This window comes from Choloepus didactylus, chromosome 3, assembly GCF_015220235.1.
Source record: "Choloepus didactylus isolate mChoDid1 chromosome 3, mChoDid1.pri, whole genome shotgun sequence".
Taxonomy (NCBI): domain Eukaryota; kingdom Metazoa; phylum Chordata; class Mammalia; order Pilosa; family Megalonychidae; genus Choloepus; species Choloepus didactylus.
The window spans coordinates 108,855,601-108,873,325 of NC_051309.1; the positions used below are offsets into that span (position 1 = coordinate 108,855,601).

Below are 17,725 nucleotides of genomic sequence, written 5' to 3' on the forward strand. Positions count from 1 at the left end.
TTCCCATTGACTTTTTAAAGTTTTCAAGTATACACAAACTGAAAGACATACATACACATGTACCCTTCACCTAGATATATTAATTTTCAATATATTGCCACATTTGCTTTATGTATCTAAGTATCCACTTTTTTTCCTGAACTAATTGAAAGTGAGTTGCAGGCATCATGGCACTTTACCTCAGAGTTATATTTGTCCTAGGAGTAGGAATATCACCTCTAAAACTATAATATCATTATCACACCTAGATAATTCATGCTAATTCTATATTATCAGTTAATAAACAATCTTTTAAAAATTCACGTAGGAGCTAGCAAGTGATTATTTTTCTCATATAACAAGAAACTGGAGGCAGGCAGCTATCTTGACAAGGTCAGATTAAGCATATCAGCAATTTTCTCCTTGCCTTTTTCTCATACTTGCCACAGCAGGGTCCAAGATGACTACTCCAGCTTCAGGCCTCATGTCCGCATGTAAGGCAGGAAGAAAGAGGAAGGAACACTATCAGCCATGTCTTTCCCCTTTTCTCAAGGAAGCACACGTTTTTCCAGAAACTCCCCTGTCAGATTTCCCCTTATATGTCATTGTCCAAGCCTGGGTCCTATGGCCGTCTCTAGTAGCAGGTGAGACTAGAAAAGAGTAATAGCATGATCATAATTGACTTAAATTAACCATGATTTATTGCCTGGGATTCTGTTAGCAAGAAGAAATGAAAACTTATCTGTATTGGTAAGCAATTAATAGTGCCCCACGCAGGGAGTACCAAACAATGACAATTTCAGAAACTAGTTTTATATGGCATATACAAAATTTTATTTCTCTCTCCCCTGCTCTCCACTCACACCTCAACTGGATCTCATATTAAGGTTTTACCTTCTATGCAAAGGGACTTACCTCTTATATATTCAACATTGATTACTGATACAAATAGAACTTCAGTTCAAGGCTTCTTTTTTTTTTTCCATAAGAAGGGAAAAAAATATTTTAAATGTTTTGTATTTCAACTGTAAGGACAGGAATTACAGGCAAAATATAAACTACAGCTGACCTTATAGGTCAAATGATTTTAACTATAAAACCAAAAATACAGTCAAATGAATTACCAGATTCATTAGGAAAAGTCTTTTGCACCAGGTTCATCTTCCTTCCAGCAGGACTAACTCATGGCCAGAGGTGGGCAAAATGAATAGGCGATTAGTTTTATTGTCCTTTTCCCTGTCCTAGCTGAAAATTCCTATATCCATGAAGGTCAACAGTTATCCCTTACCCCTTTGAAGTAAGCTAGCACAAGGGAGTTCTTTGGGCAAATTCTGTGTTATCTGTCTTCTTCTTCTTTCAATCTTAACAAAGGTTCTCTGAGTCATTTAAGAGATTAGCTAAACAAATTTATGAGTGCTGTATTCAGCCTAAGGCAAACAATAAAAAGTCCTGGGGATTGCCCTGGACATGATTTTTTCTTCTTTGACATCTTGCTAGAGAATATAAATCTGGTCCATAATAATAATATGAATCTACAACTTCCTCAACATTTTTGGTTTGCTGGCAGGAATAGCTTTATACATATATTTCAGTTTTTCAAATTGCTTACCTGGGTCCTTTACCAATTCTTTTTTCCCTTGGAATACTCTAGATAGTGTTCAGCTAATATATAATCAATCTAGAGTTTCTTATATTCCTTCTTTTTTCTTATCAGCTTAGTATTTCCATTCAGGACCTTTTATCTCTGTGCAAAGACAGGAGTAGAAGCTGATGAGTGGATCAAGATATTACGCTGGAAATTGGTGAGTTATAAAAGACTTTCAGATGCCTTTTACCCAGAAATAATATACTGACCATTTCAAACGTATTTCTCCTGAAAGAGTCAGAGTGTCCCTGGGATATTCTGGGGTATTTACTTGCAAGCTTGTGAAATGGTCTATTCATTCTTCTGGGCCATGAGATAGAGGTAAAAAAGAAATGATGGAAGAGCATTTGGGTCTCAGCCCTACAGCCTTAGCCTACTCGTCTTCCTTTAATGTATGTAAGTTCATCCACTCTCGTTTGCAGGGGAACATTGGAGAACAGGGTTCAGATAGAGGAAAGTTGACATATATGTATCTGCAGTTGAAAAGCTGCCTGACTTTTAAATTGTCAGAGAAGGAAGCTTGCCAGAGAGACTTTGCTTAGTTTCTAGTATAAGCATTACTTCGATTAGGTCACGGACAAAAGGTGGTTTACTTTATTTACTGTCTGTATACCTTCCCAGAGGAATATGTCATGCTTATAAAAATTTGTCAGCCTCATACACTTTTTGTATGTGTTTGCAAGTTAGTGAGTTGTTAGCCAAGAACTTGTTCTTAAAGGCTTACTAATATTTTCATTAAATGCTACCTTGAAACCCTTGATGTTTTCAAAAGTAAAACAGTTCCTTCCTAATTACTTTTTTTTTTGCCTTTTTTTTAATCATTTTATTGAGATATATTCACATACCACGCAGTCATACAAAACAAATCGCACTTTCGATTGTTCACAGTACCATTACATAGTTGTACATTCATCACCTAAATCAATCCCTGACACCTTCATTAGCACACACACAAAAATAACAAGAATAATAATTAGAGTGAAAAAGAGCAATTGAGGTAAAAAAGAACACTGGGTACCTTTGTCTGTTTGTTTCCTTCCCCTATTTTTCTACTCATCCATCCATAAACTAGACAAAGTGGAGTGTGGTCCTTATGGCTTTCCCAATCCCATTGTCACCCCTCATAAGCTACATTTTTATACAATTGTCTTTGAGATTCATGGGTTCTGGGTTGTAGTTTGATAGTTTCAGGTATCCACCACCAGCTACCCCAATTCTTTAGAACCTAAAAAGGGTTGTCTAAAGTGTGCGTAAGAGTGCCCACCAGAGTGACCTCTTGGCTCCTTTTGGAATCTCTCTGCCACTGAAGCTTATTTCATTTCCTTTCACATCCCCCTTTTGGTCAAGAAGATGTTCTCCATCCCACGATGCCAGGTCTACATGCCTCCCCAGGAGTCATATTCCACGTTGCCAGGGAGATTCACTACCCTGGGTGTCTGATCCTATGTAGGGGGGAGGGCAGTGATTTCACCTTTCAAGTTGGCTTAGCCAGAGAGAGAGGGCCACATGTGAGCAACAAAGAGGCATTCGGGAGGAGGCTCTTAGGCACAACCATAGGGAGGCCTAGCCTCTCCTTTGCAGCAACCGTCTTCCCAAGGGTAAAACCTATGGTAGAGGGCTCAACCCATCAAACCACCAGTCCCCTATGTCTGTGGTCATGTTAGCAACCATCGAGGTGGGGTAGGTAAATACCCCTGCGTTCTCCACAGGCTCCTCAAGGGGGCACTACATCTTTTTTTCCTTGTTTTTCTTTTTTTTTTTTTTAACTTTCCCTTCTTTTTTAAATCAACTGTATGAAAAAAAGTTAAAAAGAAAACAAACATACAGTAAAAGAACATTTCAAAGAGACCATAACAACGGAGTAAGAAAAAGACAACTAACCTAAGATAACTGCTTAACTTCCAACATGTTCCTACTTTACCCCAAGAAAGTTACCTAATGTAGCAACATTTCTGTGAACTTGTTCCTACTATATCCATCAGAAATTAACAGACCATAGTCATTCCTGGGCATCCCCAGAACGTTAAATAGCTTATCTGTTCTTCTTGGATTATTGTTCCCCCTTCCTTAATTGCTCTCTATTGCTAGTTCCCCTACATTCTGCATTATAAACCATTTGTTTTACATTTTTCAAAGTTCACATTAGTGGTAGCATATAATATTTGTCTTTTTGTGCCTGGCTTATTTCGCTCAGCATTATGTCTTCAAGGTTCATCCATGTTGTCATATGTTTCACGAGATCGTTCCTTCTTACGGCCGTGTAGTATTCCATCGTGTGTATATACCACATTTTATTTATCCATTCATCTGTTGAAGGACATTTGGGTTGTTTCCATCTCTTGGCAATTGTGAATAATGCTGCTATGAACATTGGCGTGCAGATATCTGTTCGTGTCATTGCTTTCCGATCTTCCGGGTATATACCGAGAAGTGCAATCGCTGGATCGAATGGTAACTTTATTTCTAGTTTTCTAAGGAACTGCCAGACTGACTTACAGAGCGGCTGAACCATTATACAGTCCCACCAACAATGAATAAGAGTTCCAATTTCTCCACATCCCCTCCAGCATTTGTAGTTTCCTGTTTGTTTAATGGCAGCCATTCTAATCGGTGTTAGATGGTATCTCATTGTGGTCTTAATTTGCATCTCTCTAATAGCTAGTGAAGCTGAACATTTTTTCATGTGTTTCTTGGCCATTTGTATTTCCTCTTCAGAGAACTGTCTTTTCATATCTTTTGCCCATTTTATAATTGGGCTGTCTGTACTATTGTCATTGAGTTCTAGGATTTCTTTTTTTTTTTTTTTTTTGATCATCATTTTATTGAGATATGTTCACATACCACGCAGTCATACAAAACAAATTGTACTTTCGATTGTTTACAGTACCATTACATAGTTGTACATTCATCACCTAAATCAATCCCTGACACCTTCATTAGCACACACACAAAAATAACAAGAATAATAATTAGAGTGAAAAAGAGCAATTGAAGTAAAAAAGAACACTGGGTACCTTTGTCTGTTTGTTTCCTTCCCCTACTTTTCTACACATCCATCCATAAACTAGACAAAGTGGAGTTTGGTCCTTATGGCATTCCCAATCCCACTGTCACCCCTCATAAGCTACATTTTTATACAACTGTCTTCGAGATTCATGGGTTCTGGGTTGTAGTTTAATAGTTTCAGGTATCCACCACCAGCTACCCCAATTCTTTAGAACCTAAAAAAGGTTGTCTAAAGTGTGCGTAAGAGTGCCCACCAGAGTGATCTCTCGGCTCGTTTTGGAATCTCTCTGCCACTGAAGCTTATTTCATTTCCTTTCACATCCCCCTTTTGGTCAAGAAGATGTTCTCCATCCCACGATGCCGGGTCTACATTCCTCCCCGGGAGTCATATTCCACGTTGCCAGGGAGATTCACTTCCCTGGGTGTCTGATCCCACATAGGGGGGAGGGCAGTGATTTCACCTTTCAAGTTGGCTTAGCCAGAGAGAGAGGGCCACATCTGAGCAACAAAGAGGCATTCAGGAGGAGACTCTTAGGCACAAATACAGGGAGGCCTAGCCTCTCCTTTGCAGCAACCGTCTTCCCAAGGGTAAAACTTATGGTAGAGGGCTCAACCCATCAAACCACCAGTCCCCTATGTCTGTGGTCATGTTAGCAACCATGGAGGTGGGGTAGGCGAATACCCCTGCATTCTCCACAGGCTCCTCAAGGGGGCACTACATCTTTTTTTTTTTTTTCCTTGTTTGTCTTTTTTCTTTCTTTTTTTTTTTTTAACTTTCCCTTCTTTTTTAAATCAACTGTATGAAAAAAAATGTTAAAAAGAAAACAAACATACAATAAAAGAACATTTCAAAGAGACCATAACAACGGAGTAAGAAAAAGACAACTAACCTAAGATAACTGCTTAACTTCCAAAATGTTCCTACTTTACCCCAAGAAAGTTACATAATATAGCAACATTTCAGTGAACTTGTTCCTACTACATCCATCAGAAATTAACAGACCATAGTCATTTCTGGGCATCCCCAGAACGTTAAATAGCTTATCTGTTCTTCTTGGATTATTGTTCCCCCTTCCTTAATTGCTCTCTACTGCTAGTTCCCCTACATTCTACATTATAAACCATTTGTTTTACATTTTTCAAAGTTCACATTAGTGGTAGCATATAATATTTCTCTTTTTGTGCCTGGCTTATTTCGCTCAGCATTATGTCTTCAAGGTTCATCCATGTTGTCATATGTTTCACCAGATCGTTCCTTCTTACTGCCGCGTAGTATTCCATCGTGTGTATATACCACATTTTATTTATCCACTCATCTGTTGAAGGACATTTGGGTTGTTTCCATCTCTTGGCAATTGTGAATAATGCTGCTATGAACATTGGCGTGCAGATATCTGTTCGTGTCACTGCTTTCCGATCTTCCGGGTATATACCGAGAAGTGCAATCGCTGGATCGAATGGTAGCTCTATATCTAGTTTTCTAAGGAACTGCCAGACTGACTTCCAGAGTGGCTGAACCATTATACAGTCCCACCAACAATGAATAAGAGTTCCAATTTCTCCACATCCCCTCCAGCATTTGTAGTTTCCTGTTTGTTTAATGGCAGCCATTCTAACCGGTGTTAGATGGTATCTCATTGTGGTCTTAATTTGCATCTCTCTAATAGCTAGTGAAGCTGAACATTTTTTCATGTGTTTCTTGGCCATTTGTATTTCCTCTTCAGAGAACTGTCTTTTCATATCTTTTGCCCATTTTATAATTGGGCTGTCTGTACTATTGTCATTGAGTTGTAGGATTTCTTTGTATATGCAAGATATCAGTCTTTTGTCAGATACATGGTTTCCAAAAATTTTTTCCCATTGAGTTGGCTGCCTCTTTACCTTTTTGAGAAATTCCTTTGAGGTGCAGAAACTTCTAAGCTTGAGGAGTTCCCATTTATCTATTTTCTCTTTTGTTGCTTGTGCTTTGGGTGTAAAGTCTAGGAAGTGGCCTCCTAATACAAGGTCTTGAAGATGTTTTCCTACATTATCTTCTAGGAGTTTTATGGTACTTTCTTTCTATTGAGATCTTTGGTCCATTTTGAGTTAATTTTTGTGTAGGGTGTGAGGTAGGGGTCCTCTTTCATTCTTTTGGATATGGATATCCAACTCTCCCAGCCCCATTTGTTGAAAAGACCATTATGACTCAGTTCAGTGACTTTGGGGGCCTTATCAAAGATCAGTCGGCCATAGATCTGAGGGTCTATCTCTGAATTCTCAATTCAATTCCATTGATCTATATGTCTATCTTTGTGCCAGTACCATGCTGTTTTGGCAACTGTGGCTTTATAATAAGCTTCAAAGTCAGGGAGTGTAAGTCCTCCCACTTCGTTTTTCTTTTTTAGAGTGTCTTTAGCAATTCGAGGCATCTTCCCTTTTCAAATAAATTTGATAACTAGCTTTTCCAAGTCTGCAGAGTAGGTTGTTGGAATTTTGATTGGGATTGCATTGAATCTGTAGTTGAGTTTGGGTAGAATTGACATCTTAATGACATTTAGTCTTCCTATCCATGAACATGGAATATTTTTCCATCTTTTAAGGTCCCCTTCTATTTCTTTTAGTAGAGTTATGTAGTTTTCTTTGTATAGGTCTTTTACATCTTTGGTTAAGTTGATTCCTAGGTACTTGATTTTTTTAGTTGCTATTGAAAATGGTATCTTTTTCTTGAGTGTCTCTTCAGTTTGTTCATTTCTAGCATATAGAAACATTACTGACTTATGTGCATTAATCTTGTATCCCGCTACTTTGCTAAATTTGTTTATTAGCTCTAGTAGCTGTATCGTCGATTTCTCAGGGTTTTCTAGATATAAGATCATATCATCTGCAAACAATGACAGTTTTACTTCTTCTTTTCCAATTTGGATGCCTTTTATTTCTTTGTCTTGCTGGATTGCCCTGGCTAGCACTTCCAGCACAATGTTGAATAACAGTGGTGACAGCGGGCATCCTTGTCTTGTTCCTGATCTTATAGGGAAGTCTTTCAGTCTCTCACCATTGAGTACTATGCTGGCTGTGGGTTTTTCATATATGCTCTTTATCATGTTGAGGAAGTTTCCTTCAATTCCTACCTTTTGAAGTGTTTTTATCAAAAAGGGATGTTGGATTTTGTCAAATGCTTTTTCAGCATCTATTGAGATGATCAATTGATTTTTCCCTTTTGACTTGTTAATGTGTTGTAATACATTGATTGATTTTCTTATGTTGAACCATCCTTGCATGCCTGGAATGAACCCCACTTGGTCATGGTGTATGATTTTTTTAATGTGTCTTTGATTCGATTTGCAAGTATTTTGTTGAGGATTTTTGCATCTATATTCATTAGGGAGATTGGCCGGTAGTTTTCCTTTTTTGTAGTATCTTTGCCTGGTTTTGGTATTAGATTGATGTTAGCTTCATAAAATGAGTTAGGTAGTGTTCCATTTTCTTCAATGTTTTAAAAGAGTTTGAGTAATATTGGAGTCAGTTCTTTCTGGAAAGTTTGGTAGAATTCCCCTGTGAAGCCATCTGGCCCTGGGCATTTATTTGTGGGAAGATTTTTGATGACTGATTGGATCTCTTTGCTTGTGATGGGTTGGTTGAGGTCTTCTATTTCTTCTCTGGTCAGTCTAGGTTGTTCACATGTTTCCAGGAAATTGTCCATTTCCTCTACATTATCCAGTTTGTTGCCATACAGTTGTTCATAGTATCCTCTTATAATTTTTTTAATTTCTTCGGGATCTGCAGTTATGTCACCTTTTTCATTCATTATTTTGTTTATATGGGTCTTCTCTCTTTTTGATTTTGTCAGTCTAGCTAGGGGCTTGTCAATCTTGTTGATCTTCTCAAAGAACCAACTTTTGGTGATATTTATCCTCTCCACTGTTTTTGTGTTCTCTATGTCATTTATTTCTGCTTTAATCCTTGTTATTTCTTTTCTTCTACTTGGTTTAGGATTAGTTTGCTCTTCATTTTCTAGCTTCTTCAGTTGATCCATTAGTTCTTTGATTTTGGCTCTTTCTTCCTTTTTAATATATGCGTTTAGTGCTATAAATTTCCCCCTGAGCACTGCTTTTGCTGCATCCCATAGGTTTTCGTATGTTGTGTTCTCATTTTCATTCGTCTCTATATATTTAGCAATTTCTCTTGCTATTTCTTCGTTAACCCACTGATTGTTTAGGAGTGTGTTGTTTAACCTCCAGGTATTTGTGAATTTTCTAAGTCTCTGATGGTTATTGACTTCTAATTGTATTCCATTGTGGTCAGAGAATGTGCTTTGAATAATTTCAATCTTTTTAAATTTATTGAGGCTTGTTTTATGTCCCAGCATACGATCTATTCTGGAGAAAGTTCCATGAGCTCTAGAAAAGTATGTGTATCCTGGTGATTTGGGATGTAATGTCCTGTAGATGTCTGTTAAATCTAATTCATTTATCAGATTGTTTAGGTTTTCAATTTCCTTATTGGTCTTCTGTCTGGTTGATCTATCTATAGGAGAGAGTGATGTGTTGAAGTCTCTCACAATTATTGTGGAAACATCAATTTCTTCCTTTAGTTTTGCCAGTGTTTCTCTCATGTATTTTATGGCACCTTGATTGGGTGCATAGAGGTTTATGATTGTTATTTCTTCTTGCTGAATTGCCCCTTTTATTAGTGTGTAGTGGCCTTCTTTGTCTCTCAAAACATCCCTGCATTTGAAGTCTATTTTATCTGAGATTAATATTGCTACACCTGCTTTCTTTTGGCTGTAGCTTGCATGAAATATTTTTTTCCATCCTTTCACTTTCAGTTTCTTTGTGTCCCTGTGTCTAACATGAGTCTCTTGTATGCAACATATTGATGGTTCATTTTTTTTGATCCATTCTGCGAATCTATATCTTTTAATTGGGGAGTTTAATCCATTTACATTCAACGTTATAACCGTGAAGGCATTTCTTGAATCAGCCATCTTATCCTTTGGTTTATGTTTGTCATATTTTTCCCCTCTCTCTATTAATATCCTTTATTGTACCCATACCGAATCTCTTTAGTACTGAACCTTTCTCCAAGTCTCTCTGTCCTTTCTTTGTTTCTCTGTCTGTAGGGCTCCCTTTAGTATCTCCAGTAGGGCAGGTCTCTTGTTAGCAAATTGTCTCAGCTTTTGTTTGTCTGTGAAAAATTTAAGCTCTCCCTCAAATTTGAAGGAGAGCTTTGCTGGATGAAGTATTCTTGGCTGGAAATTTTTCTCACTCAGAATTTTAAATATATCGTGCCACTGCCTTCTTGCCTCCATGGTGGCTGCTGAGTAGTCACTACTTAATCTTATGCTGTTTCTTTGTATGTGGTGAATTGCTTTTCTCTTGCTGCTTTCAGAACTTGCTCCTTCTCTTCTGTGTTTGACAGTGTGATCAGAATATGTCTTGGAGTGGGTTTATTTGGATTTATTCTATTTGGAGTTCGCTGAGCATTTATGATTTGTGTATTTATGTTGTTTAGAAGATTTGGGAAGTTTTCCCCAACAATTTCTTTGAATACTCTTCCTAGACCTTTACCCTTTTCTTCCCCTTCTGGAATACCAATGAGTCTCATATTCGGACGTTTCATATTATCTATCATATCCCTGAGGTCCATTTCGATTTTTTCAATTTTTTTCCCCATTCTTTCTTTTATGCTTTCATTTTCCATTCTGTCATCTTCGAGGTCACTGATTCGTTGTTCAACTTCCTCTAGTCTTGTACTATGAGTGTCCAGAATCTTTTTAATTTGGTCAACAGTTTCTTTAATTTCCATAAGCTCATCCATTTTTTTATTTAGTCTTGTAATGTCTTCTTTATGCTCTTCTAGGGTCTTCTTGATCTCCTTTGTATCCCGTACTATGGTCTCATTGTTCATCTTTAGTTCTTTGAGTAGCTGCTCTAGGTGCTGTGTCTCTTCTGGTCTTTTGATTTGGGTGCTTGGGCTTGGGTTATCCATATTGTCTGGTTTTTTCATATGCTTTATAATTTTCTGTTGTTTTTGGCCTCGTGGCATTTGCTGCACTTGATAGGGTCCTTTTAGGATTTGTAGACCAATTGAATTCCTTATCTCTAATTTATCAGATCTACATCTTCGTGGAGTACACTTTCTCTAACTAACCAGCAGGTGGCGTCCACGAGCCACCTATTCTCCACAAGTCAGTTCTCCCCTGCTTAGCCTTTTTGGTGAGTGGGGGAGTGAGTCTTGTGGGGTCCAATTGGTGTACCAAGCTTGCGTGTGTAGTTTGTGTTGCCCGCCCTGTATATGGGGCGTGTTTCTGGGCAGTCAGGGAGGGGGGATGGCTCTAACAATCAAATCTCCCTGGTGATCCTAGAGTTTTAAAGCTGCTGCAATAGTCTAATCCTTCAGTTCAGTCCTGCCACAGTTTTTCTCTGCCACTGACCCACAAGTCCTTGCTATTGGCGTATGGCTCCTGAGACTTGCAAGTGGGCCCCTCTTCCAGGCTGTGCACCCTGGGTCCTCTGTTGAGGGATGACTGTGCTATGTCATAGGTGAGTGCCGTCCCCCCAGGGCAGTTCTGGGCTGCTGGGCTGTGTAGGGAGGCTCCCAGTCTGCTGAAATGATGGCTGAATGGGGCTTTGTTAATTCACACTGCTCCACCTTCCCAACTCTGGGACAATCAGCTGAGGTTGCAGGGAAGACTAATGTCCACACCCAGTTTTGTGGTGTGTGCCTGTTATTTGAAGCACTTCCGTCCCACTTGGTTGTCTGGGGCAGGTCTGGGCTATGGGGCTGGCGACGGGCAGGAGTGTTTCCTGTCCACCAGGATGATGGCTGTGAGCAGACACCCCCCTTTTCTTGGGAAGTTGTGGTGTTTAGTGAATTTTCTCAGCCACTGGATTATTGCCTTTTGTCTCAGAGCTCTCTTAGTTCTCCTCTTGTCTTGACCTGCCCAAATTGCAAGTCTTTGAAGCTTTCTGTATTGGGCTTCTTAGAGTAATTGTTTTAGAAAAAGAAAAAAGGATTAAAAAAAAGGGCTCTCCTCAGAGATCTAATGGGTTATTGAAATGCTAAGAGACAAAGCAATTAGGGCCATTAAGGAGAGGTCCACAGGGCAGAGAGATCAGCTTTTCTTTGGGATTTGCATATGAGCCTGAGGGCCTGAGCTCTGCCCTTCCCCTTTCTGTGTTCACCAGAACTCCAAAAATCCTCCGCTTTTATTTTGGAGTTTTTCGTGTTGTTTTTTTCTATGCCTGTCTCCTCTCTGCTGGGCTGGCTGCTCTCAGATTCTCTGGTGTCTGGTCACAGTCTATCTATGGTTGGAGTTTGGATCAGTAGAATGAGTTTCCGATAAGGACTGCCACTGCAGTTCTCCCTTCTCCTTCCCGGAGCTGACAGCCCCTCCTCCCACGGGACTGAGCCTGGCAGGGAGGGGTGCGGGTCCCCAGGCCACAAAAACTTACAGATTTCGCTGATCTCAGCAGTTCCATGTCTTCATGAGTGTTGTATGAAGTATGCCCAAAGTCAGATTGCTCTGTGGTGTCCAGTCCACGCAGTTCCTGGCTTTCTACCTACTTTCCTGGAGGAGTAACTAAAACATACAGCTCACCAGTCCGCCATCTTGCCCCGCCTCCCCTAATTACTTTTTATGAAATTATCTGACATATAGATGCTCTGTCAAAATTGAGAATCTTATTGAATATTCCTTTCTAGATACTGAGACTTTTGCTTTTCTTATCATTTCATTTGAAATCCAAATAAATATCCCACTTGTTTTGAGATTATTCCAATGTATTGGATATTCAATGGGGAAATACTTTGTCATATGAAACCTTTGTTCAGAGATGAATCAAATTTGTTATTCTTTCCATGTGTAATAATAAAAGTGACACTAATCATTACAGAAAAACTAAGGTAAAAATATCTCAAATGTATATACTTTCAGACTTCTCTCTGTGCAAATGTATATTTAAAAACAAAATGTAATAATTCTCTGGTACCTGCTGACTCCACTTAACAATATATTGTTAGCATCTGTCCATAGCAGTATCTTAGATCTCTAACTTCATTTTGATTCATTGAATAGCACTGTATTTTATGGACATACCATAAATCTTAGGCCAACTCCTAATCTGTATATGTTTTAGCAACCTCTTTATAATATTTCTCCTGAGAAAAATACAGAATGTCAGGTTAAAACTTAGGAGGAGCTCATGATAATTAATTTATAATTACATGGTTTCTTTTCTAATAGGCATATCTTATTTAATATTTGTTAAAAATCACTAAGTAATAGCTATGCATGTGTGTGTGTCTGTGTGTGCTTTATTACAGTCACAAATAAGAAAACAGCTAGACCAAGGAGAAGCCACCATCCGATCTCAGTCCTTCATCTTTAAATAGACCTTTCCTGACATGGGAGGCCCTGCCCCAGAAGCAGAGTGGAATACTCCCCGATGCTGTGATCAGCATCAGCCTTTGGAGGAAAGCTGACTCAGGACTTTTCTTTAAAAACAAAACAAAAGCAGATGCTGATTGGGACCTTTCAGAATATATCATATTTTCTGTCTCATGGAAAACTGCTGCCCTTCCAAGATGTGGTCTTCTCCTTGAGAATAATACTGAAGAAACCATTGTTCTCCTAGAAACTGGTTAGACCACCACTTCCAGACCTGTTCACATTTAGAACATGTGCTTTTGTTTTCACTCATTGTGGTCCCTAAGCTTTTTGACATTAGTTGCCTGGAGTTCTACTCTGTGTCATGGTCAATTCATTTGACATCAGCTCAGAAAGAAATAGCTGTATACTTTGAGGTATAGAAGCTTTAGAATGCGTCTTCAGAAAAGATATTGAGCAGCAACATCAAAGTTTGGGGGCCAGAGGAGGCAGGATAGTGTTTGTTTTTGTTTTTATTTCTCTTTTTATAAAAAACAAAAACAGTTTCCAAAACTAAAATGGAAAATGCTTGCAGTATTTATTTTCTCTTTTTAAAAGGCTCAGATAGTGGATCCTTTACTTGTAATGATAAACCCATGGGAACTAATTGTTTTGTGGGCGATTATCAGGACATTAAAGATGAATGAAGGTAAAATTTTAAATACATCTCTTTTAACCATTTTTGGGAAATGTTTTAAAGAGTGAGGAAACATAAATTGAGGGAGGATAATAAAGTAGCAGATAACTTGTAATTAAATAGTACTACTAATAATAGTAGATCACTTGAAAGCAGTAAGTTATCTTCATTTGACATTTCTCCAAACAGATTGAAAGAGACTTCTCAAGGAAGTGTTATAACAACAATCCCTCCCCCTCTCCCAGAGTTAGCTGTTGTGTTGCACCAAGAGATGTTCAGATCACCTTGCCCTGAGACTGCTCAGAGTCCTGCACCTATAGAGCAATTTCTGTTGCCAGTTGGGGGAGTAACACTAAAGCCACATGAAACATACAACAGAGTGTTACACAGAATTTCCTAACTAGATTGATAAAGAGGAATGAGTTACTAGTGTCTAGAGCTAAAAAAAAAAAAAAAAGAGAGAGAGAGAAAATATTCTAACCTAACCCCTTCCATTGTTTTTATTAAAACTACTTATTTAGATAGAAATTTGAAGGAAGACAAAAGTGGAGGAAGAACTTGAAAATAAAAAATTCGGTGCAAAGCTAAGATATAAAACTGGTCTTGCAGTCCAAAGGAATGCTATGTTACAATAAGTTTCTTGTTATTTAAACATCTAAGTCTTAGAAATTACATTAATTTTTAAAATCTATCTCAACAAAGTTTGTAAACCAATTTTGTTATGTTTGTGTGATATGGTATAAAGCAAATGTCAAGTTGGAATATATCTTGTCAATTTTGTAAGGCAAGTAGTTATATTGAATCCTCACTGAGATGTAAGGTTTTATGTTTTATTTTCTTAGAACCAAGAGTGTTTCTGTGTGTAGGTAATATTATTTTACTTTTTGTAAAATGTATGATGTTTTTTATTTATATTCTTTGGTTTCATTTATTAAAAACAGCATGATTTTCCTGCATGTATTGAAGTATATTTTAATATCTGTACTTTAAAAGAAATACCAATGATTAATATGATAAATTGCTATGAAAAATTGCTTCAGTTAGATTATGAGCTACAAAGGATCCAGTTCTAGAAAGAATTCCAGTCCTCAAGATTTTAGTTGAATAAGGAAGAAACTATAAACACATAACAAGAGAATCTATAGACATAAATAAGATAAACACTATCAGAGAGGTATGTAAAATTACATGATGAAGAGTGTGCTTCAGCTGAAGACAAACCCATTTATTGGAGGATTTTGACATGAGAATGCAGATCTAACGCATACCCACTGTGTAATCAGTACTAGGCCTGAAGCTATACTTGTGCAACTCATTGGATGCTCTCAGCAGCCCTAAAAAGTGGTTGTGATTTCCCTGCCTGAACAGAGCCTGGTGAGGGCACTCAACTATTTTTTCAAGTCCAAAACAAGGGAGGATGTTATGTGCCAATGGCAGGTCAGAGTGGGGGAGTTTGGGAGAGTAGCATGTGAGGCTCTGTCTGCCAACAGGGATATGCTTATCACAAAGGATAAGACACAAATTATTAGCAATTTTTCCCTTCTTAGAATTCCTTCCTGGGGAAATCTTGCCACAAAGGAGAACTGTGGGAATGGTTATCACTGCCCATGAAGAAAACCTGCCTCCTCTTCCAAACACTCTCTGGGATAGGATCTTTCCCTTCTCACTCATGTGGCAAGCAAGAATGCTCTCCCCACTCTACCTCTCGTGCAGGCTGGGCATACAGGTCAAGGAGTTACGCTGTCTCTGATTCAGTCAGAGAGCAAGAGAATTAAAGACTCAACGGTCCTTAAGGTGACATCAGTCCTACTTCTCTCCCTCTCCACTCCTTCAGATGGGCTTCAACAAACCCATGGCCAACTCGCTAGCCAAGTAGGTGACAGACCCTCAGCTCTGCTCACGAAGGATTCAGGTTATCTGAGCATGACTTAGAACAGAGTTTCTCAAACAATCTGTGGTGAAGGACAAGACTTTTTTTTTTTAAATTTACAATCTGCCACAGACTGGGATTTTGTAAAATCCAATAAAAATGAATTATTGGAAAAAAATTAAGGAAACTAGACATCACAATCTTAATTTTTTATTATCAGATTGAACAAAGTTACCATGTTAAATTGCTGTTAAGTTTTTAAACATATATTCTCAATTTATGTACTTATCTTGTCTGTCCTGATAACAGTTTGCAGAATGGCTCAGCCTGCGGACCACACTTTTGAGTAGCACTGGCCTAGTGGTCTGGCAGGAAAAGAAAGCAAAGCTTTCTCAAGAAAGTTTGCCTTAATAAGGAAAGGGCTGAGGTGCAAATGCTCAGCAAAACCTAAAGGAGCTGTTTCACTAGAGTCTCATGGGGATGGACATTGAGAGTGTAAGCTGTGTAGATGCAACCATGAATGAAGATGGCACCCTTGGCCATCAGAATAGACACCGGGGCCTCCAGGCACCTGGAACCTCCGTGGGCAGCAGCAGCGATGGCCAGAGAGGAGCCCTGGGAGGAGGAGCAAGAGCAAAGGAAATTGGCAGGTGCAAGGTAGTGTCTGTAAAAACTGGTTTCAGGAACACACATGAAAGGCTTTAGGGGACTCCTAGAAATATATGGAAGGAACCAAGCGGGACTGAACTTTCCACCAAGGAAGGATGGAGCCCGAGAAATATAATTTCACAACTTTGGACACTACCCTGATTTTCCCTCTAGGATGGTTTCACCTGGAAAACAAGGGTGACTACTATATGATGCATTCATCTCACTAGTCTTCATTGTTGACAAAGCCAACTATATTCTAATGTGATTGTCCTGTGGGAACATATATAACTGGATTGTGCTATTTCTCTACCTTCTTTTCTAACCCTTTCCCACTTGACTTCCAGCTCTGAGATGGAAGATTTTACTCTCTTCTGTTTCCTCATTTGGATATGGTGGTAGTTTGAAGCTGTTATGCACCCCAGAAAATCATGTTCTTAAATTTAATCCACTCCTGTGGGTGTAGACACATTACAGGTGGGACCTTTTGATTAGGTTATTTCAACTGTGATGCGACCCACCTCATTCTAGGTGGGTCTTAATCCTCTTACTGGAGTCCTTTTTAAGAGGATAAACAACAGACAGAAAAGAAAGAGAAACACCCAGAGAAGTTTAGAGAAAAAGTTACAGATGGAGAGAAGCCAGAAGCTGAAGCAATGAAACCTGGGAGAGAAGGACCATTAGATGTCACTATGTGTTTTGCTATGTGACAGAGGAACCCAAGCTTGCCAGTAACTAGTCTTTAAAGAAGGTATCATCCTGTTGATGCCTTAATTGGGACATTTTCATGGCCTTGGAACTATAAATTTGTAAACCAACAAATCCCCATTGTCAAAAGCCACTCCATTTCTGGTATATTGCATTGCATCAGCTTTAGCAAACCAAAACAGGTATGTTCTCTGCTGCGCTCTCTGGCTGATTCTTTCTGCTCCTTATTCCCCTCCTGACTTATTCTTTGGCAGTTCTGCTACATATTCCCTTTCCCTGCTTTTCTTCTGGGGTCCTCATCTTATTCGAGTACACCAAAAGAACTGCTTAGCCCAGCAACCAGTAAGGTATCTGGTATATGACATGCTCAACTAACATTTGTTGGGTTGACAAAAATTTGTGATGACAGCTCAGCAACGATTCAAAATAAACACTTTAAGAAAAATCAGTCTTGAAATTTTGTTAAATTTAAAAGCATTCCAGTTGTGTCAAATATAGTAAGCAGACAAACAAACAAACTTTGGCTTTCAAAATGAAAACAAGAATGAGGAATGGGAAGAGATTATGGCCAATTATATATAGAAAATCTGAAAGCAAATAACCATTTTCTACTTTATGTTGCCACATCCAAACACTATGTACTCTGCCTGAAGGAGTAAAATAAAACTTCATTATATATTTTTTCAATTCTGGAACTCAAATCATGTTTGTGGATGCAACAAAAAATAATATGTCCAATAATCTAAAAAAGGTATTTTTGCTATTTCTCAATGTGATTACTGGTAGAGAATTCTCATTAAATAGAACCAAACGTCATATGAATTG

General features: G+C 38.5%; 1 protein-coding gene across 2 annotated transcripts in view; it reads left to right on the forward strand.

Moving 5' to 3' along the window:
* DAPP1 (dual adaptor of phosphotyrosine and 3-phosphoinositides 1) overlaps positions 1-14,154 on the forward strand; it is a 72,303-nt gene extending 58,149 nt beyond the window's left edge. The window contains exons 8-9 of one of the 2 annotated variants that reach the window (XM_037830323.1): positions 1,694-1,781; positions 12,935-14,154. In XM_037830323.1, the coding sequence (XP_037686251.1) occupies positions 1,694-1,781; positions 12,935-13,003 (157 nt within the window). In that variant the 3' untranslated portion in view covers positions 13,004-14,154. The remainder of the gene's footprint in view (positions 1-1,693; positions 1,782-12,934) is intronic. The other variant, XM_037830324.1, reaches the window with a different exon arrangement.
* Positions 14,155-17,725: the final 3,571 nt, after the last annotated feature.